At 30.6% G+C, this 23,568-nt stretch overlaps 2 protein-coding genes across 2 annotated transcripts; both read left to right on the forward strand.

Moving 5' to 3' along the window:
* The first annotated feature begins 1,395 nt into the window (after positions 1-1,395).
* LOC142232390 (uncharacterized) lies at positions 1,396-21,714 on the forward strand. The gene is made up of 4 exons (XM_075303179.1): positions 1,396-3,924; positions 4,418-4,549; positions 9,488-9,606; positions 21,521-21,714. Exons 1-4 carry the CDS (start codon positions 1,431-1,433, stop codon positions 21,710-21,712), a joined length of 2,937 nt encoding a protein of 978 aa, XP_075159294.1. The 5' UTR covers positions 1,396-1,430; the 3' UTR covers positions 21,713-21,714.
* PCID2 (PCI domain-containing protein 2) lies at positions 6,659-9,165 on the forward strand. The gene is made up of 3 exons (XM_075303186.1): positions 6,659-6,973; positions 7,040-7,280; positions 8,300-9,165. The coding sequence occupies exons 1-3, from the start codon at positions 6,751-6,753 to the stop codon at positions 9,027-9,029; spliced, it is 1,194 nt and encodes a 397-aa protein (XP_075159301.1). The 5' UTR covers positions 6,659-6,750; the 3' UTR covers positions 9,030-9,165.
* Positions 21,715-23,568: the final 1,854 nt, after the last annotated feature.

Genomic DNA, 23,568 nt, shown 5'->3' on the forward strand with positions numbered 1-23,568 from the left:
GGGAGTGTCGCTATTCCCATTTGCTGGTCTGCAATATACCATTTAGCGGCTAATAATAACAATCCTTTTATTAAAAAAAAAAAAAAATAGATCTATATTTTTTAATTGTTATTTATATATTTTTATATTTAAGTGTTTTTAGTAGTAATGCTATTGTATTGTAACTGTAACTGTCTTAGGGTCTGATCGACTATGTTACATTCATGCAGAAATAAAACTAAAAAAATAGTTCTCTGTCGTTAGCCCTAGAATGACTCAAATACTTATTTTCAGATATCGCATACTATCCCCGTTTCCCATAAACTAGGATTCGAATTACTTAAATTCTTGGGTATATAAAAGCCAGTATTGAGCGAAATAGTGGGCCCATAAGTAGGTTAGGTTAGTTTAGGTGGCAGCTCACTTAGACTATTCAGCCCATTGAGTACTGCCCGATTCCATGTTAAGCTCAATGACAACGGGTCTCCTTTTTATAGCCGAGTCCGAACGGTGTTCCACATTGCAGTGAAACCACTTAGAGAAGCTTTGAAACCCTCAGAAATGTCACCAGCATTACTGAGGTGGGATAATCTACCGCTGAAAAACTTTTTGGTGTTCGGTGGAAGAAGGAATCGAACCCACGACCTTGTGTATGCAAGGCGGGCATGCTAACCATTCCACCACGGTGGCTCCCATAAGTAGAGTCAGGCCCTATTTATAGTCAGTAACTATGTCAGCCATTGTTTGCAATCTCTGTAACTTTGAAGTTTTAAATTTTATTCTAAATTCTGTTACTTCCCTGGCGGTGAGGGCCTTTGACGCGGTATGGCGATGCCAACATTATGTCAAGCGTTACTTCTTTAGATGTTTTCCTGTAGCATTCCGATGTTTTAATATAACCCAGATGGCGGGTTTGGGGCTAAGAAAGTAGTAGCATCCAGACGGCTCTAAAGTCTCAGGTGTATTTCCACACTGCAAGAAACTCTTATTAACCAAATTTGATCAATCAAGCCCTTAATTTAGTTTTTATTAGCGTTGTACTAATTGAAAAACGCTATATATGAGACACATTAGAATATTGTTTATGGCGCAACGGCGGGCATTGATTCTTGGGCTGGTGAATGTATTAATTTTTACATTTGTTTTCTTCAGCAAATAATACTGAGACAAGAGACAATGACAAATATGTTACGAATTTGGTTTTTACGCTTTTCATTGTTCATTCGTTAGCGTAATTTTTTTTATCACTAAGAGCAATATGCCTAAGTATTGGACAATGGATTCTTGGCTGGCCAAAGAAATGCAACCAACCAAAGCAAATAACAAACTAATATTGATTTTTGTTCATTTTCATATCATGTTTTTTTAACTAATTCCTTTGATTTTTTAGTTCAAGTCGGACTTTTAATCTTTAAACATCGAACGAAAGAAATACGGGGTCAAATCATAATATGGACGGGGATTCTGATAATGAAAGAGGAAGCCTCTTACCGAGAAATAGTGTAGATAAAGAAGTTTCTAAGGAGTGTGTTGACATGCGTCTAAAATATGTCTCCTCTTCCGAGGATGATACGGACAATATCGATTGGGCCACAGACGATGAGGAAGCTAATATGCCACTTGTATCCAAAAGCCATTCGGCTCAAGACTCATCTATTGATGATAATTCTCATAGTGCTGCTTGTTGTATTGACATCGAAGATAATATTGAATTAACTCAAAATATGCCAAAAGACAATTTTTCCAATGAAACCTTAAAAAGATCAAAAGTAATCAATAATAATAGCACATTAGAATGTACCTCAAGTGTTGCCATAAATGTTATCCAAGAATCTGGAGTAATGATAAATGACAAAAAACTTGAAGAAAGTTGTAATGATAAGCTTTGCGTTCAAATTGCAGAACCAAACATTGATACAGAGGAAAATCCAAAGGGACAAGATAACCAGTGCACCATAGTAAAGCCAATAATAAAAACAAAAAGTATATCGCATTTTCCTGGAACATCTACAGATACTACCATGCAATATTTGGGAAACATTTCAAGCTCTCTTAAGTGTCGTTCCATGAACGATATACATTTGGATCAAGATAATTGTGGCAGGGATTCAAACCAGCCCAAGGAAACTGAATTTCCACTTCAACCGAGCAATTCTGAAAATACAAGACAAATCGATACAGTCGATGAAGTTGTTAGAGTTGATTCCAAATATGGAAGTTATGAAGAGGAGGAGAATAAATGTGGACACGATATTCAATGTGTCGTAGTCAAGCCAATAGTTAAAACCATAAGTATTTCGCATTTTCCCGGAACAAGTGGAGATACTTCCATGAAATATTTAATCGCAAACAAGCAAACCCCACTTAAATGCCGTTCAATGAACGATATTCCTTTGGAGCAAGGTCAATGTGGCACGGATTCGACTCAAGGTGATAAGCAACCTGAATTGAAACTTCAGTGCAGAAATTCTGCAAATACTGGACAAATCGAAAATCAATGTGATTTGTCCGAGGACTATACTGTTAAAATTGATGACGTTGTGAGAATTGGTTCCACAGCAGAAAATCAAAATACAGAAGAGAATAATCAAAGCGTCATCGTAAAACCAATAATAAAAACAATAAGTGTTTCGCATTTTCCTGGAACAACTGCAGACACTTCCATGAAATATTTAATGGCCAACGATCTAACCTCACTTAGGTGCCGTTCCATGAACGATATTCCTTCGATTCAAGGTCAATGTGGCACGGATTCAACCGAAAGTAATAGGCAAACTGAAATGCAAACCATTAATTCTGGAATTATGGGAGAAATCGAATACAATTGTGACTGGCCACATCAATTTACTGTTAAACTTGATAAAGTTGGTAGATCAGAGAGTACAGATACAGAAGAGAATAAAAATGGACCAGATAATCAATATGTCCCAATAAATAAAACCATAAGTTATTCGCATTTTCCTGGAACACCTACAGATACTACCATGAACTATTTAATTGGTAATAATCCAATCTATGTAAAGTGTCGTTCAATGAACGATATACCATCTAGCACGACTTCAAACAAATGTTATAAGGAAACTAAAGATACACTCCAAACTACCAATACTGCAATTGCGGGACAAGTCGAAGATCAATGTAATTTGCCAGAGAAATATACTGAAAAACTTGACGTAGTTGGTAGAGCTGATTCCCTGGCAGAGAGTGAAGGAGACTTCATTTTGATAGGCAAAAACCTTAAGGCAAACTTGTTTTCGAAAAGTGAAAATGAAATTTCGAAATTAGCTAAAGATATTTCTGATATTGCCGTCCCTAAGAAGTTAGTTGCCAAAAGTGATAACGCATTGGTGAAACATTTGGAAAGTCCCACAGATTTGTATATGATCACTAACGAATCAACTGAGAGTGATCAACAAGAATTTGTCAATAAAACAGGCAATGCGAGCTCCTTGGTTACATTAAAAAGTATTCAGTGTTCTAAGGATGAGGATGAGGAAGAAATGAATACCAACCAAGGCCCCGATGAACAAATGAAACCAGCATCAAATGCAGTAGAGTTGCAAGCACAGCAATCAGTTAAAGATCTACTTGAAAATACCAATGCAGTGCAAAAAACAATTGGATTGGAACGCATGGGCTCAGTGTCATCGTTGAATAAAGCATATGAAAAACCTTATTTGCAAGACCTGGAGTCTGATTACTTAGAGAAAATTGACAATTCTTTTCAGACCGATGGATCTTCCGAGCAAAATCATTTGATGTATGATCAAAATATATCTGAAAGTTTACGAAATCAATTGAATCGTTTCGATATATTAATTGAAACAATGGACCAACGAAATTCTCGTAATATAGCTACAAATGCAGCTGAAAGGGGCTATTGGTCGACCATATTTGGTCAAGCTAGTGAAAATGAGGCCTATGATGACATAATTCCCGATATAAGTAATTTGAAATTTCTTTTCATGTTCATTCGAATTTATCATGAATAATGCTGAATTATTCTATGTTTCATTTTTATTTCATAACTTCTTGGACTGTATTCTTCATTCAAATTCGATTTGAACTATCCGATCTGATTACCCAAAAATTTCACTTTAGCAGTAAAGCTTGTGACATTTGTGAGTGTTCAAAAGCTTCTCTTAGTAGTTTCACCGTAGTATGAAACGCCCTTAGGGAAGAAATTAAGCAATGAATCGAAGTATTACTGAACCTAACGAAACCTAACCTAACTTTCATAATTTACAAAGGCAGACTTTTTCTAATTTAAAAGATTTAGTTTAGATTTTGAAGAAAATCACAGTTGAATTTTCTTACATAGTTTTTGTAAGACTTGGCAAATATTATTTATTATGTTTTAAGTATAAAATAAAAATATCGTAAAATGTTCAAAATGTTTGTTCATTATAATACTCACTTTTTTACTTTTATATTTCAGAGGCCCACAGAGCTCTTGAGCTTCTGGAGGATTATCACTCAAGACTGTCAGAACCACAAGATCGTGCTTTAAGAATGGCAATTGAACGTGTTATACGCATATTTAAATCAAGACTTTTCCAAGCATTACTAGGTAAGTATTTGACGAATAAACACAATTGGAAAGACTGTTGTTAAAAATGTTGTGTTTAACTTTCCTTCGAACGCAAACATTATTTATAATTATTTATAATATGATTTTCCTCGAAATGTTCGCTATTTCCCAATAGAGGCAGTGCTGTATGTTATAACCCTTAAGATACAACCGGAAAAAAATTCTTACGCTATATAATTGTGACCGAATTGTACGAAATTGTGATTTTATTTTTCTTAAAACATAATAACGCAGCTTAAAAAATAATTTTTTCCCGGAAAATCTATTCTGTGTAATCTGAAACCAAAATTGAAAATCAAATTTTGCTCGAAAATTCAAAAACCTAGAAATTAGGAGAAAAATCTGTTTAGTATAGAAATATCTCTATTCTCTACTAAAATCAAACTGTTTATTTGTAAAAAAAAATGGTTTAACGCGCACTGTCCGTTTTTGATATCGGTCAAAATCGAGGGAGAAATCGCCCAGATTGTGATTAATACTGAAAATATATGTACGTAAGTCGTGAGTGTGAATAAATATAAATAAGTGTTCGTCTAAGAAAATAATTTCGTAAAGTTTATTAAATTAATAAATGTGATTAGAATCTTACATCTACTCTTATTAAAATTGCGAGTAAGTTTAAGAGTAATTTTTATCATGAGAGTGACTAAAATAGTGAATGTAATTAAACTCGTGAAAGTCAGTGTGGGTGGGTGTTCATGAGCATGAATATAGTTGTGACCGTGATTACCTTGGCCATTCCAACCTCATTTCGTTGAGCTTTTTTTGTTTTAATTTCAACAATTCTAAGCCCCCAACGCATACAATAATGCCACATAAAAACATAAAGTGTGAATCAATCAAATATAGTAACCTTGCATAGACAAAACTATCACCAATTTTTTTTCAATTCAATTAAAATTTTAATTGTATTTTAAAAAATATTCAATTAAAAATTTAATTGGATCAACAAAGTTTTAATTAGAACAAAAATCAATCACAAAAATTATTTGTATCAATTAATATTTAATTGGAACAATTAAGTTTTTAATTTACTTTACCATTTCTGAGATGGGAGACATTTCAATTAAAAATTGGATTAATTAATTTCGTGATTGAAGACAAAAAATATATTTTTCTGTGTACCCAATATATATTTTTTATTTAATCAATCAAATATAGTAAACTTACACAGACAAAACTATAACAATTTTTTTTTCAATTAAATTACAATTTTAATTATATTTAAGAAAATATTCAATTAAAAATTTAATTGGTTCAACAAATTTTTAATTAGAACAAAAATCAATCACAAAAATTAATTGTATCAATTAATTTTTTAATTGACTTTGGTGATTGATATTACCATTTCTGAGATGGAAGAATTAAAAATTGAATTAATTAATTTCGTGATTGAAGACAGAAAATATTTTTTTTTCTGTGTACCCAATATATATTTTAATAAATAAAACATTTTTTAAATTAAAAAAAAAAACATTTCGTTACTATTTTCAATAATATGAGATTCAGTATGCAAGATCTGTTTGATACATTTTAAAATCTCAGGAATCTCTTGCTTTGCAAACATAAACATATTGAAGAAATTATAAATAAGATACGTTTTGTGCATTGAAGTGAAAAATATTGAACAATTAAACTTTTTGGAATAATGTGTAAGTAAGTATTTTTATTGAGTCTTCTTCTTTTTCGATAACAGGGTATGTTTTTAAAGCTAAATGATAGTGAGAGAGATATAGAACTATATTTGTCTTATTCTAATACAGTGATTTGTAGGTGTATGCTACTTGAGAAACATGTTGGTTAACATAAAGGGTCTTGATATGAATGGGTAATGTCAAATAAATAAATAAATAACAAAACAACTTAAAAACTACATAAATATAGATTGCACGTAATAAAATATGATTTGTGATATTAAGGTGTATATATACATATGCGTGTATCAAAAATGGTTGTGAGTTGGAATAATGTGTGTATTAACAAATAAAGTACCCACCTTAATACATTTGACGGAATGCTTTGTGCAAAGACACCATTAAAAATACGCATTCACTTTGTTCTCGTCTGGCAACACCATTAGTGACAGGCGTTTGTAGTCTTCTTCTTCCTCTCCACACAGCCGGCCATTAACGAAGGGAATTTTGGTCAAAGAAACAAGAAAATAAATTAAATTATACAAAATGTTTGGTACCCTAAATAATTACCTAAGTAGTGTTCATCGGGCTTGGACAAATGGTGATGGTGATACCTTGGCATCGTACATATCCCTGAAAGATAAACATATTATGAATAGAAATCTTTATGTGGAGATGCCGGAAAATGCTGTCAATCGTTTATTGGAGTCGCCAATAGATGAAATTCTCTGTGCCCACCTCAAAGTTCTTTACTATTTGGGATTAGAGCGTGAGTAAATGAATATATTTACGTGTACTTTAAATTTCCATCATAGCCTGTTTTTCTTTAATATAGCCCGGGATTTTATGCAGGCCTACAAACATCAGTCGGTGTGCATACAATCAGTAGTGAAGATGTTGCAGCAGCTAAAAGAGGAGAACTGGTGTCTTCCTGTAATGTATACAGCATGTTTAGATTTAAGGATATTGGCACAGCGATGTGAAGAACTAGGAAACAGCACCAAGCCTGGAGAAATTCTTGAGAAAGCAGCTGATTGTCTGATGAGTTGTTTTCGTGTATGTGCTGCAGATAATAGGTGAGTTCGTTAAATATTTATAAAACTTGTGTAAGATTGTGCCGTTCACATTTCATGGTTATTACTCTTTAGAGTTCAAAATTAGATATATATTTTTGATGAAGAATCCAATGAACCTGTCGATTTTGGTTCAACATTTTCATCGATATATGAGCACTTTACAAGATCATATGTATTTATTTATTTGTGTGGTAGAAAAAACGGCCATTTCAACTACAAATCCCTTGTGGAATGCATCTTCGAAATTCATTTCTTTCTTTTATGTCACATTGAGTACATTTATAAAATTTTATAGAATGCATGTGCTCTATATTAATTTCAATTTTCATACCATTTTGTGGTTCAAAAAACTCTTCTATCCACATTTCATTATTTTTATATTCCTCCAATTGTGCTTAAATATCGAATCCTCGTAAGTCTATTCTGGTTCATATATGACGAGCACTTATGTGATTTTTAGGCAATTTTAAAGCCCTAATTTCGACGTTTTAAATGGCGAGATAAAAGGGTTACTTCAACTCTATTAACTAAGTACTTTAAGTCCAAATTCTTTAAAAAGAATAGTTAAATAGTGTTATCGCTACGCAAATATTTTACATTCCCATTGCATATAAATAAAAGCATATGTATCTGGAAGAGGAAATGTTATGTATTTCCAATTTTCACGTAAACAAATCGATCCAAAAAAGTCAAACTTTGGGTGGATTTAAAGATTGATTCCGGTTTAGCCTTTACTAACTGTCCGGTTAGGCTCGTTCATATTAAGAAGTATGTTGCGAAGCCAAGGGTGGTGACTTCTATCAATGAATAATAATAATAAAAAATTTGTTTTGGTAGCCTTCAAATTTTGGTATATAGTTGATGATAGCTTCTTTTCATCAGGGTCTACTCAGAATATAATCTAAGTAAAACTATAGATTGAAACAATAATTTAATAAATTTGTGATTTAAATGTGTGATTGAGACCTTTTATTTCTTAAATGTCCTGTACTTAATTTATTTTCTCTATTTCTTTACAGATCCTCAGATAATGAAACGAAGCGTCTGGGCATGCTACATTTGGTGAATCAATTATTTAAAGTATACTTTCGCATCAATAAATTGCATTTGTGCAAACCATTAATACGTGCCATAGATTCGAGTGCTTTCAAAGACATGTTTCCCCTGCCTGAGCGCATCACTTACAAGTATTTTGTTGGTCGTAAAGCCATGTTTGATTCTGACTACAAAAGTGCCGATGAATTTCTATCATTTGCCTTCAAACACTGTCCTAAAAATTTCCCCCGCAATAAACGACTTATTCTCATCTATTTAGTACCCGTTAAGATGCTTCTTGGCTTTTTGCCCAAAAAGTACATACTGGAACGTTACGATGTTTTACAATTTCATGAATTGGCGGAGGCATTAAAAGAGGGCAATGTACGTAAATTCGATGATGTGATACAGCGCCATGAAATATTCTTCATTAAATGTGGAATTTATTTGCTTGTGGAAAAATTGAAATTTATTGTTTATCGTAATCTATTTAAAAAAGTTTATCTAATTAAACAAACACATCAATTGGATTTGAACGCCTTTCGTTCGGCGTTACAATTTGTGGGAGAGACTGATATGACCATTGATGAAACTCATTGTATTGTGGCCAATTTAATATTTGAAGGAAAAATTAAAGGTTATATCTCACATAGTCACAATAAATTAGTTGTATCGAAGCAAAATCCTTTCCCGCCACTGAATACCGTATCCTGAGAGATTGGATGAATTTAGAAATGTAATAAAAATTATTATAAGAATTAATTGTAAAGATATGTTTTACATGAAAAATAAATACATTTTATAGATTTTAAAAATGACTAATAAAAAAGAACGTTTATTTTCCAATATACTATGTGTAGTTTTTTTTTTCTACAAGTTTTCACAAAAAAAATATATAAATATATTTTTAATTTAGTTTTGACTTTACTAGTAACATAGCCTTACAGATGTTCTATATAGTTACAAAAGTTTGCACTGATTTAAACTTCAATATTTCTTAAAAATCAATGAAAAATAAAATATAAATATAGAAAAATAATATTTGATTTTAAGACAATAAATTAATAATTTTATAAATGAAAACACTACTATAAAACAACGCTAAAAAACCATATTTAATTACAAAATTTAGTTATTGAATCGTGCTTTCGTTTATTTATGTTTTTTTGCAGATATTCAAGAATTTTATGAGCTCACTTTACTCGACGACTCGAAGACAATACAACAAAAAACAGTTGAAACTTTACAAATCGCAAGCAAATGGGAACAGGATTCTGTGAAAATTGCAGATGTAAGTACAAATCTTTAAAAAAAAAAAAATATATGTACCTAAATTTATTTTTGATCAAGTATTTACTTTACGACCAGAATTAGTTATTTAGTAGATATTTTCTATTTACTAAACAACCTCATTATTATAAACGAATATGAAAAGCTTACCTTGGAATTGAGCTGAACATAGATTCGGGCAGCACACATTAATAATTCGCCACCAGTGGTATTACAATGATCTGAATAGTCTAAGTTAGAATCAAATAATTGGCTGACACTATATCTAGCATTCACATCTCCTTCCTTTAGGTGGGTATTACGTTCGGTTTTCGGGTTGGAAAATCACTTTATTTTCATTATTACTTTTCCCGAAATGATCAAATTATAAATGAAACAAACATATTCCTGAAAAGTGTTTCCGAAATCTAGAGGAACAAGAAACTGCGTAACAATTGGGTTAATTTATCCGCTTTCTATTGAACTGTTTTAATAAAGTAACCGCATAAATTTCAACGCGAAAAGCGAACATAGTCGTGCCTGTTCTGGTACAAGATTTACAAGAACATTTGTTCTGTGTAGGTTCACCTTTTGATGGTAGCTATCAAAAATGGGGTTAACGAGTTTCCACTTGAGCCATAACCATGTATTTAAAAAAAATTTACTATCTCTTGTGTACAGAGTGCCAAAATAATCTGTGCGACGCTGTTGGTTAGGTTAATGTAGCAGTCCGATTTACCTTATAAAATTTGTATATCACCGTGGAGGTGGGCAGTCTAGGGCGGCGACCAACCACACAGGAAAAAAATTCACAAAATTTTTTCGAATTAAAATTTTAATTGAGTTTTAAAAAATATTCAATTAAAAATTATATTGATTCAACAATTTTTTTAATTGAAACAAAAATCAATTACAAAAATTAATAGTATTGAGTTTTAAAAAAATATTCAATTAAAAATTTTTATTGATTCAACATTTTTTTAATTGAAACCAAAATCAATCACAAAAATTAATAGTATCAATTAATTTTTTAATTGACCTTCAATTAATTTTTTTATTGATACTATCATTTCTGTGATTGAAGACATTTCTATTACAAAATTAATTGGATTTCGCGATTGAATCGGAAAAAAATTAATGAGCTGTTCGTCGCTTCCTTGTAAATCCTATCAAAGTTACCTAAATCCTATGACCTTTCAGACCATATACATATCAGGCCTACCTAATCAGAGATGGTCTGTATCAAACTTTTTAGGTTTGCGACTGTCGCAAAGTCGTAACGTCGTAAACGTCCCATACACGTCGTAAATGTACACAGAAAAAAATATCACCAAAATATTTCCAAATAAAAAGTTAATTGAAGTTGAAATTTTTTTCAATTAATAAATTAATTGGTACAATTAACTTTTTAATCAAGATAGAAACATTAAGTTAATTAAGTCAATGATTGAAAATTTTAAAATTTTTAATCAAAAAGTTAATTGATACAATAAACTTTTAATCAAATTCGGAAGACTAATGGCCATTTTCTTGTAGCTCCGTTTGGCTTTAACTGCCAGTTAACAGAAAGTAAATTGCAAATATCTTCTCTCCGGTCAACTTTAACTGAAAAATTTTCGGCAGTTAAATTTCTAACTGGCATGTGGAATATATAGGCAAGATGACAGATATGTCCATAGTACAGTTTAAAAGTTCGTTAGCTAACGGAACACTAACGGAGCTTCATGAAAATGGGGGTTAGTCAGTTAAAAAAGTGATTAACATTTTTTTACATTTTTAATTAATTTTTTTTTTCAAACAATCAATTGTTAATCCAAATAAAAATTCTAAGCCAATTCAAAAGGTAATTGAAAATAGTTACCTTTTTTAATTAATAAATTAATTGAGTTTTGCAATCAACATCAATTAAATTTTTAATTGAATTAATTAAAAAATTAATTGAAATTTGGTAATGAATTCAATTAATTTTTTAATCAAGATTTTTTTCTATGCCCAATTAAAACTGTGATTGATACTATCATTTTCGTGATTGAAGACATTTCAATTAAAAAAATTAATTGGATCAATTAATTTCGTGATTGAATCAGAAAAAAAATTTTTTGTGTGTAGAAAAAGTAACAAAAGTCGCTAACTGAAAATACTTTAGTCGCGTCAGCTAGGCAGCGAATTCGGTGATATCCAAGACGATGGTATGTGCGAAGAAGTTTCAATTCTTAGGAATGTTCACAATTTTCGGTTTTAGTCCCCACATTTTCCCTATTGCCTTTTGCACGAGTAGGGGGTAACCGTGGATTTTCTCATCCTTTCTTAGCTTTAAGTTCAGTCTCCTGTCCAATATAACCCCAAGGTATTTTGCACACTCACCAACGGGAATTTCGATACCACCTAAGAAAATAGGTTTGACCATGGGAAAACTTTCACAAATTTCTGCAGAAACTCACAACGAATGCTGCCAAACTAAATTAAAAAAAGTTCAGGATTTCTTCTATTCAAAATTTGGTTTTCTACAGTACACACAAAAAATTTTTTCTCTGATTCAATCACCAAATTAATTGATCCAATTAATTTTTTAATTGAAATGTCTTCAATCACGAAAATGATAGTATCAATCACAGTTTTAATTGGGCATAGAAAAAATTCTTGATTAAAAAATTAATTGATTTTTTCAGCAAAATTCAATTAATTTTTTAATTGATTCAATTAAAAATTTAATTGATGTTGATTGCAAAACGCAATTAATTTATTAATTAAAAAAGGTAACTATTTTTAATTACTTAGTTAGATTGGCTTAGAGTTTTTATTTGGATTAACAAATGATTGTTTGAAATACATTTTTAATTAAAAAAGTAAAAAAAATCAGCACTTTTTTAACTGAATTAGTCTTCCGAATTTGATTAAAAAGTTAATTGTATCAATTAATTTTTTAATTAAACATTTTAAAAATTTCAATCATTGACTTAATTAACTTAATGTTTCTATCATGATTAAAAAGTTAATTGTATCAATTAATTTATTAATTGAAAAAATTTTCAACTTCAATTAACTTTTTAATTGGAAATATTTTGGTGATATTTTTTTCTGTGTAGGTTTACGACTTTTGCGACATACGTATTATACCGTCGCAAATGTATGTCGCAAAAAGTTTGTGACAGGCCAACCCTGTACCTAATACACGACAGTAAATTATGACTTTCAGTAGCTCAGTGAAAGTACGTTTAGCCTTCCATGATGAAAATGTCGGGTTCGATTCCCAAACGCGGTGGCATATTGAATTCATCACTTGTTCGAGTATCGCAATCAGTTACAAGAGGTATACAATGCTTTACTAACACCGGGAAAGAAGCTAATATGGAATGAAGTCAATATGAATTAAAGGATTATCACGTCAGCTTCTTCTAGCTGCTACAACAACAAATATTCTTATCGAACCGCACTCTGGACGACATAAGTATTGATCATATGTTGGTGGCAGCTTTCTTGCAGCGAAATACCACCTAGGTGGACAATAAATATTATCGAAGGTCATAATAAAAAATATTGGGGAACTTCTTATTAAAAGCTACGTAGTTTGGATATGCGACTGCACACATTACGCTTGACGCGTAGACGGGTTGAATTGCAAATCATAATATTTTGATTTAGTTTACGGAAATTAGTTATTAATTTCCAAAGTTATGAATGCTGTCAATAAATTGTTAAATTTCATTGATGATAATTCAATTCTCATTTCGTTGTTCCCACGAAACCAATCTCTCTCAAGGTGCGTAATACAAATATAGTATATTATATACAAAAAATGCTTACGTATGTATGAAATGTCAATGATTTGATTCCATTTGCAAACAAATAAAAATTAACAAATAATTCAAATGTCGTATAAAGTGATAATTATGTTATTAAATACAACAACAACAATGACAATAGGCTTTTGGATAATATTTGGAAATATATTTATGGTTTAAAATACATACCTCCTTATCAACGTTCGTTCTTTCCTTCCGCTCTTAATATCCATTCAGTTCATTCATCAATTCTATACTATACATTTACGTTTGTGGAACAAAACATTTAAAAATGTATCTGTGTGTGGTTGTTAACTACATGTATTCAAAGACGTGTGTACATTGGGTATATATAGCATGTAGGTAGGAATAGTATTCGGGGGAAATTGCTCCTCTTTCTATTATAATAGAATTACTGACAGACAGTAAATGTGTTTGCACTCTTATAGTATATGATCAAAAGCCATATAGGCAGCAAAATAATCAGCTAGCTTCTAGTCTTTCGGACAAACATTGTACCCATTATTCATTCATATATGTCCTACGAAGGAGGATTATAGAGTTACATCAAAATAATTAAAAAGCATTTGTTTTTTTTTTTTTTGAAAATGTCAACATTAAGAGATATCAAATTATACAGCAAATTTTATATTGCAGTAGCATCAATCACGACATGATAACTTCAATGACAGCGTTAATTATAATATTTAGTATTGATTTGATTTAAAAAAATAAAATTACTTAAATTTTTAATTGCATTCAATTAATAAATTAATTGAAAAAGTTTGTTAATAAATAAAAAAAAAATAAAGTGAGTATCTTGTAAGTTCAAATGGCCATGATTTTTTGTGTTAAAATTAAAATGATAAAATTCATGTCGGAATTTATTCAATTTTGCTAGATTTAACCGCTTTTTTTCTTGACTACTGCTCTGAATCGTTCAAAAAATGAGCTGGAATCTGGAAAATGAGAAAAACTTCTTTTGAAGTTTTTGATCTAATCTTTGTGGTTAGAATGAAAAAAATGTGTTTTTTAGAGAGAATGTTATTTGCACTATTATATATACGATGATAGCTTGCATCAATAATTTGATAGTATAGTCTAACACGAAAATTAAAATATTTAAAAAAATTTAGAAAATTTTGTTAAAAGTTTATTTCTATAGACAATTTTGTCAAAATTTTATTTCTTAAAAAAATTGTATCAAAATTTTATTTCTATAGAAAATCTTGTCAAAATGTTTATTTCTATAGAAAATGTTGTCAAAATTTTATTTTTGTAGAAAATTTTGTCAAAATTTTGTTTCTATAGAAAATTTTGTCAACATTTTATTTTTATAGAAAATTTTGTCAAAATTTTATTTCTATAGAAAATGTTGTCTAAATTTTATTTCTATAGAAAATTTTGTCTAAATTTTATTTCTATAGAAAATTTTGTTAAATTTTATTTCTATAGAAAATTTTGTCAAAATTTAGACCTGAGCTTTGTAAGGAGAAAGTCCATAACTTTGTAAAATATAATATCTCGCTGAAGATGATCACCGATGGTGTATCGAAATATCCGAGAACAGCAACATTTCAATAAAAAAAGGTGAAAAAAACAACACAACAACAACACAAGCATTTTTCATTAGTCCAAGACCTCAAGCCAAACGAATAATCCCAAAATTGTAAAATTGCAAAGGTCAACTAACAAAACTAAACAAAATGTTATTTGTATAAAAAATTTTGTCAACATTTTATTTCTATAGAAAATCTTGTCAACATTTTTATTTTTATAGAAAATTTTGTCAAAATTTTTATTTCTATAGAAAATTTTGTCAACATGTTATTTTTATTAAAAATTTTGTCAAAATTTTATTTCTATAGAAAATTTTGTCTAAATTTTATTTCTATAGAAAATTTTGTCCAAATTTAGACCTGAGCTTTGTAAGGAGAAAGTCCATAACTTTGTAAAATATAATATCTCGCTGAAGATGATCACCGATGGTGTATCAAAATATCCGAGAACAGCAACATTTCAATAAAAAAAAGTAATGAAAAACAACAACACCAGCATTTTTCATTAGTCCATGACCTCAAGCCAAACGAATAATCCCAAAATTGTAAAATTGCAAAGGTAACAAAACTAAACAAAATTTTATTTGTATAAAAAATTTTGTCAACATTTTATTTCTATAGAAAAATCTTGTCAACAATTTATTTCTATAGAAAATTTTATCAAAATATTATTTCTATAGAAATTTTTGTCAAAATTTTATTTCTATAGAAAATTTTGTCAAAATTTTATTTGTATAAAAAATTTTGTCAAAATTTTATTTCTATAGAAAATCTTGTCAACATTTTTATTTCTATAGAAAATTTTGTCAAAATTTTTATTTCTATAGAAAATTTTATCAAAATTTTATTTCTATAGAAAATTTTATCAAAATTTTATTTCTATAGAAAATTTTGTCAAAATTTTATTTCTAAAGAAAATTTTGTCAAAAAATTATTTCTATAGAAGATGTTACAAAATTTGATTTCTATAGAAAATTTTGTCAAAATTTCATTTCTATAGAAAATTTTGTCAAAATTTTATTTCTATAGAAAATTTTGTCAAAATTTTATTTCTATAGAAAATTTTGTCAAAATTTTTTTTCTAGAGAAAATTTGGACAAAATTTTATTTCTATAGAAATTTTTGACAAAATCTTACTTCCATAGAAAATTTTGTCAAAATTCTACTTCTATAGAAAATTTTGTCAAAATTTTATTTCTATAGAAATTTTTACAAAATCTTGCTTCCATAGAAAATTTTGTCAAAATTCTACTTCTATAGAAAATTTTGTCCTAAAGAAAATTTTGTTCTAAAGAAAATTTTGTCAAAATTTTACTTCTATAGATAATTTTGACAAAATTCGACTTCCATAAAAATTTTTGTCAAAATTTTATTCCTATAAAAATTTTGTCAAAATTTTACTTCCATAGAAAATGTTGGCAAAATTTTATTTCCATAGAAAATGTTCACTTCTACAGAAAATTTTGTCAAAATTTTATTTCTATAGAAAATTGAAGTACCTCTTAGTTGGAGAGGAAAATCCATCAAAACATCGAGAATTCTACTAATCTATCAAACAGTAAAAAATCTACCATTTTTGGTAGAATTCTGCCAACTGTGACAACCGTGATAGCTATCCTATACTTGTTAAGAATTTCGGTATTTAATTGAACGATTTTTTCATTCCTTCCATTCATAACGTAAACTTATGAATGGCTGGATGTCAATGGCTCTACATTGAGGGAGGTATTTTATTTGTATTGTATGTGATGCCACAACATTGTTTAAAGAATGCCAACCAAGCGTATCCTTGGAGAAATTCACCACACTTTTCGAACTAACCTACCTTATCGCAAACCTGAACACCCACTTATTTATGTCGGTATGCTTGTGCTTGTACAGACACTTTCCATACATTCTTGTATGAGTTCATTTTTGTGTTTGGTATAAACAAAACTCTCTGAACAAAAACAGCAGAAGAAAGATGGACAGACAGTTAGACAAACAACCAAATAACACGGACACCAAAAAATCAGCAGAAAACACTTTTATGAAGGAATGAGAATTTACAAAAAATATATTCCATTTAGTACAACTTTTGTTGTGTTCCGTTTATGTCCGATATTTGCCTTGTGTCTGTTCTGAAACAGAAAAAAACAATCGGAAAAGCAAAAAAAAAAAAAAAATATAAATACACGTTGGTTTTTCTTGCTGTGAAGTGAAAAGTAGTTTCCATTTTCCTCGTCATCAGAAATCCCCAACAATCGTTTAATGATCATTAACACATTAATGATGGACTGACAATACAAAATATTTGGAAATACATATTCATATTCTAAGAGCCGAAATCTTCTTTATACGTGAATCTCAAAATATTGATGAATGAATAAATTGAATGTCTGATGACTTACTGTCGGCGTGGTTGATAGATGGCGGCAGAAAGGCGCACATAAATATTGCACCGTGTGTTCTTTTTCCCAAATGTTTACACCATCTTTATTAATTCACCGCTGTTTTCGTTACGTTCTACGTATAATTTAATAAAAAAAATTAGGCAAAGTGTGCGAAATGTGTTTCAGTTAACAAAAACAAAATGCAAATGAAAAATTTCATGGAAAATTGAAATCAGTACAAGATTATATTCACCAAAGCCATCATACACACAATTTTAAGAAAATATAAGATTTAGAATTAAAAAAATACTAATAATAAAATATTGAAAATTAAAATAAATAATAAAGAATTACTAAAAATTACATTTAGGTGTATGTGCACTAAAATGTGTTATCATTAAAAGAAATTTTTGGTTAATTAAATTGAAAACATCAAAAATACACAAAACCCCTCATATGACATTAGTAGTGGTTAATAAGAGATATTCACTTGACTTTTACTTCTCTTAATCTATCATAATAATAAAAATGATAGACTGGATATCAATTGTAAGAACATCGCGTCGTCGCTTTTCGACGTTCAATGTGCGTTCACCTGTGCGAATTCGTTCACGCCCAAGGAAACAAAAATCATCCTCGTCTTCATCATCGTCTGCTGCGCAATTACCAACAACATCATCCTCTTGCCGTCTATATGAAGAATCTGCTGTTGTGTCGAATGATTGCAGTGTATGCACCAGCAATCGAAGAAAACTAGACAAACGTAGTAAAACAAAAAAACAAGATCCTAAAGATGCCTATTGTACATCACCATTCTGTCCCTATGTAAGTAAAGCTTCGACCGAGCTCACTAGGATGGTTTCCTTTCGTTTCAATTAATATTGAAAATCAATTTTTTTTTGTCAAAAAGTCCAAAAATTCTTGATGATTTTCAAAATTGGTTGTTGTTGTTGTTGTTGTAACAGTTTTTAATGTAGTTTCATCCATTTTGTTCTATGCTTGTGTAGTTCAGCTGGTAGCCAGATCAAGGAACTCTGCGACAAGGATGGGGTGTGTCCAGAGTGATCTGGTAGTGAGACGGGTAGGCTTAGCTGGGCAAGCAAAAAGGTGACGAGTGTCATGTGGCCCTTGATTACATATGGGACACACGTCAGCTACGCTGCTATCAATCACTGACAAGTATGAATTGAGGCGGCTGCACTTGCCTGATCTTAGTTGGGCCAAAGCTACCCTTGCCTGCCGTGTTGTTTCAAAATTGGTATTTGATGTTAGATAAATACTTCTTTTGAATCTGAGAAATTTTCTTTTGTTTTTCAAAATCAAATTTTTATGTTAAGGAAAGTTCACTTTTTCAAATTTTAGAGGAATTGGCTCAAGAGCCAAGATATTGAAAATATTGTAAATTTCATTTCATTTATTTGCTCAATTTTGTAATTTGAATCTGTAAGGCCTTAAAATAAAAGGTAAATAGGTAAATAATAAAAATATTTTATTATTATTTTTTTATTGAAATTAAATAATTTAAATATTTGTTGAGAAAACGTTGAACATCTGGACATACCCAACTACTCTATTGGTTGCACGGCGTATCATCTCCATATTCTCCATGGTGATATCCGAATACGAAAACGTTCCTTAACATAACATGGCAGTACCAAATCTGTGTTGTAAAATTGCCGTAAACCAGCCGTAGTACGTGAGACGACACTATCAACATTGAGGTCAAAATATAGCTTGTCGTCCAATATCACCCCAAAAATTTATCTTTCAACTTTTTGAAATATCGTCTTTTTCTACTAGTGCTGGCCAAAATTTAGCTTGTCGTCCAATATCATCCCAAAAATGTATCTTTCAACTTGTTGAAATATCGTCTTCTTCTACTAGTGCTGTTTTTTTTTTTTCTTAGCTCATATTGGGTATATAAAAATCATGGTAAAAATGGGGTATTTAAACCGAAACCGGCTAGCGACAATGGGAGTTCCCTGATATACTGAATCCGTATTTCAATGAAATTTTTATTTACTTTGTCCTCCGAAAGTCAAACTGTGTGTATTGAACAGAATACTAATTTCAACCTGTTTCCAATGCAACTGTAAGATCTTCTCGCAACTTTGAAAAACTTCGCACTGAGTATATCCGTACAATTATTTTGAAAATCATGATCATAAATTCCCTTAGAAATATTGGCAGCTCGTTATTTCAGGCTCACTTAAATCAATCAATCCATTGTGCTACCACAGGTGGTGAACTTTTTTCATATCAATGAGTGCTGCCCGATTTTTAGTTTAGCTCTTTTAATGCTGTGTTCGAATGACATTTCACATTACGTTGAAACCATATAGACGAGAAGCTTTGAAACATTTAATATTAAGCTCTTGGTAATATATTTCAATATTTACTGCATAGATGAATAAAATAAAAAAACAGCGAACTTTTTAAAATTTTTTTAAAATCTAATTCTATCGACGTATGATATTGGACGAATCGAGAAATAAACTATAAGTTTTCTAATATTTTCTTATACCCTCCACCATAGGATGGGGGTTATATTAACTTTGTCATTCCGTTTATAACACATCGAAATTTTGCTCTAAAACCTCATAAAGTATATATATATATATATATATATATATATATATATATATATATATATATATATATATATATATATATATATATATATATATATATATATATATATATATATATATATATATATATATATATATATATATATATATATATATATATATATATATATATATATATATATATATATATATATATATATATATATATATATATATATATATATATATATATATATATATATATATATATATATATATATATATATATATATATATATATATATATATGAGTCGATCTAAGCATGTCCGTCCGTCTATTGAAATCACGCTAACTTCCGAACGAAACAAGCTATCGACTTGAAACTTGGCACAAGTAGTTGTTATTGATGTAGGTCGGTTGGTATTGCAAATGGGCCATATCGGTCCACTTTTACGTATACAAAGAAATTTCATCCAATCCGGATGAAATTTGGTGCATGATCTTGGTATGTGGTCTCTAACAACCATGCAAAAATTGGTCCACATCGGTTCATAATTATATATAGCCCCCATATAAACCGATCCCCAGATTTGGCTTTCGGAGCCTCTAATAGAAGCAAATTTCATCCGATCTGGTTGAAATTTGGAACATGGTGTTAGTATATGGTCTCTAACGACCGTGCCAGAATTGGTCCATATCGGTCTATAATTATATATAGCTTGGAGGAGCAAAATTCATCCGATCCGGCTCAAATGTGGAACGTGGTGTTAGTATATGGTCTCTAACATCCATGCAAAAATTGGTCCACATAGGTTCATAATTATATATAGCCCCCATATAAACCGATCCCCAGATTTGGCTTAGGGAGCCTCTAATAAAGGCAAATTTCATCCGATACGGTTGAAATTTGGAACATGGTGTAAGTATATGGTCTCTAACATCCGATCAGGTTAGTATATGGCCGCTAACAACCATACCAAAATTGGTCCATATTGGTCTATAGTTATATATTGCCGATCCCCAATCACACAAAAATTGGTCCATATAGGTTCATAATCATGGTTGCCACTCGAGCCAAACATAATCTACCAAAAATTTGGTTCTATAGATAATTTTGTCAAAATTTTATTTCTATAGAAAATTTTGTCACACTGAGTTATATACATATTTAATCGGTCTTTTTTAATTTAATATATAATACGTATGGACTTACTTACAATTTAGAAGACGGTGTTAGGAGGTTTTAAGATACCTTGCCATGGGCAAGCGTTACCGCAACCCAAGTAATTCGATTGTGGATGACAGTGTTTAGGAGAAGTTTCTACGCAATCCATGGTGGATGGTACATAAGCTTCTCCCTGGCCGCACTTACGGCCGTATATACTTGTTTTAATATCGGTTTCTCCACATTTGGAGGTATACCCTAAGAAATGAAAAATCCCATCACGAAGACTTTGTAGAAATTTGGATAGATTTTAAGACGTGAATAAATACGTACATATATTCTCGTCGCTCTAGCATTGAGGAGTTTTATAATTTCTATGATGTATCATAAATATAAATTCTTGACGACTATAATAAATAATTTCCATACCTAAATATAATGAGCAATTTATCATAACTTTGTTGTTATTGTTTCCATTATATTGCAGAATCAAGCCGTAAAAGCTGTTGATACGGATGGAAATCAAACAAAGAATGAACAAAATTTAACAGATGTTCCTACGGATATTGAACAACAACAACAAACCAATGGTCGCCAACAACAACCGCAGTCCGGAGCAACGGATATAAATAGTGTAAGTCCATATGAAGTATGTTTTTCAAGCATTTATAAAATGTAACATCAGCTAAAAGCAAAAAAAAAATCCATATCCAATGAATCATCGTCGAACAAGTAAGTTAAAAGATTCTACATGCGAATGTATGTTGAGCAACCTATATTGCATTTTTTTTTCAATTTAGCACATAAGTGAAATGTTTGTGCAGCTAGCTTTATGTATTATGATTTTAAGTATTTTTTAACACAGTTCCTTGTTTCATTCCTTTTTACATACTTAGAAAAATAATCCTACATCATACACAAAAGGCATTGTTAAAAAGTTGTATAACATTATGTGTATGACCATCAAAGTTATTGACTAGGGTTTTGGTATTGATAACGATATAGAATTCTATTTATCGAATAAAAGAAGTATGAAATGCATTGAATTTACCTAAAATGCTAATACTCTCCACTATGTATTTAAATCAGAAAATAGAAAAATCTGTAATAATTTCAAAAATAAGTGGGAGCTAATGTTTGCTAAATTTAAGAATATATTATTAGGTAATATTACTAGGCAAATATTTGTCCAAAATGAGTGTCAACATTTTTTCCAGGAGCCCTTTCCAAGTATTCCGGTACCGGAGTGTTTAGAAACACTCACTAATCGTTTGACTGTGGCGACAAATTCTTTTTTGATTTCTGTCAATTATTTGTCCAGTGTGACCGTACCTTTAACTCTGAAGTCTTCTTTATACTAGCCGATGTGGCTTCTACTCGGCCCTTGTGAAAAGAATCCTAAAAATTATAAGGGCACTACACGGATATGTCTGCTAATTTGCCTCTCCATGATATACTCTAATTTGTGACAAGATTGAATAACATCGGTTGATAAATGAGGTGGGCATGTTTGTGTAAATCAAATGAAATCCATCTGCAAATGTCATCTTTAAGGTATATTCTTACCATCCCCATGTTCCGAAATTCGGAGTCGCAAATCGCAAAATTTTCGTTTGGACATAATTTTTTAACCCTATAACTTGGTAATATAGTTTTCTTTATTGAGAAATTCAAATTAAAATTATATTGGAGTCCAAGAGAATCTCTATTTTTTCATTACAAGAAAAATAAATTCTTGCGATTCCGAATATCGGAACATGGGGGCATATGTTTCCCAAGTGGTATAATGGCAATTAAAAGCCTCAATCACTGTGTTCTCATCGCCATCAGAATTTCGCAATTCCTACGGTTCTTTTCGATTATGTCTACGCCATAGTTCATCATATTTCACATGAATCTTTTAAAGATGACAACAGAGGAAAATGTCCGCAATGACATTACTCGTTTCTCGAGCGCCCTCCTTAGCTAGTTCATCTGCTTCGTAATTGCCCATTATTCCACAGCACTGTTACATCCTGCTGTTCAGTGGCTACCTTAGACCTTATGTCTTTATTGAGAAGTTCCAATTAAAATTATATTGGAGTCCAAGAGAATCTCTATTTTTTCATTACAAGAAAAATAAATTCTTGCGATTTGCGATTCCGAATATCGGAACATGGGGGCATGTTCCAAGTGTGTTATGTTCAGTTATAATGGCAATTAAAAGCCTCAATCCCTGTGTTCTCATCGCCATCAGAATTTCGCAATTCCTACGGTTCTTTTCGACTATGTCTACGCCATAGTTCATCATATTTCACATGAATCTTTTAAAGATGACAACAGAGGAAAATGTCCGCAATGACATTACTCGTTTCTCGAGCGCCCTCCTTAGCTAGTTCATCTGCTTCGTAATTGTCCATTATTCCACAGCACTGTTACATCCTGCTGTTCAGTGGCTACCTTGACCTTATGTCTTTATTGAGAAGTTCCAATTAAAATTATATTAGTGTCCAAGAGAATCTCTATTTTTTCATTACAAGAAAAATAAATTCTTGC

Source organism: Haematobia irritans, chromosome 3 (genome assembly GCF_050003625.1).
Source record: "Haematobia irritans isolate KBUSLIRL chromosome 3, ASM5000362v1, whole genome shotgun sequence".
Taxonomy (NCBI): domain Eukaryota; kingdom Metazoa; phylum Arthropoda; class Insecta; order Diptera; family Muscidae; genus Haematobia; species Haematobia irritans.

What these genes read in the sequence shown, in the direction of transcription:
- LOC142232390 (XM_075303179.1), top strand. Translation starts at nt 1,431, where the DNA reads ATGGACGGGGATTCTGATAATGAAAGAGGAAGCCTCTTACCGAGAAAT. An exon ending in ACTTTTCCAAGCATTACTAG is followed by an intron (nt 4,550 to 9,487) that starts GTAAGTATTTGA and finishes GTTTTTTTGCAG; the next exon opens with ATATTCAAGAATTTTATGAG. An exon ending in ATTCTGTGAAAATTGCAGAT is followed by an intron (nt 9,607 to 21,520) that starts GTAAGTACAAAT and finishes ATTATATTGCAG; the next exon opens with AATCAAGCCGTAAAAGCTGT.
- PCID2 (XM_075303186.1), top strand. Translation starts at nt 6,751, where the DNA reads ATGTTTGGTACCCTAAATAATTACCTAAGTAGTGTTCATCGGGCTTGG. An exon ending in TTACTATTTGGGATTAGAGC is followed by an intron (nt 6,974 to 7,039) that starts GTGAGTAAATGA and finishes TCTTTAATATAG; the next exon opens with CCCGGGATTTTATGCAGGCC. An exon ending in GTATGTGCTGCAGATAATAG is followed by an intron (nt 7,281 to 8,299) that starts GTGAGTTCGTTA and finishes ATTTCTTTACAG; the next exon opens with ATCCTCAGATAATGAAACGA.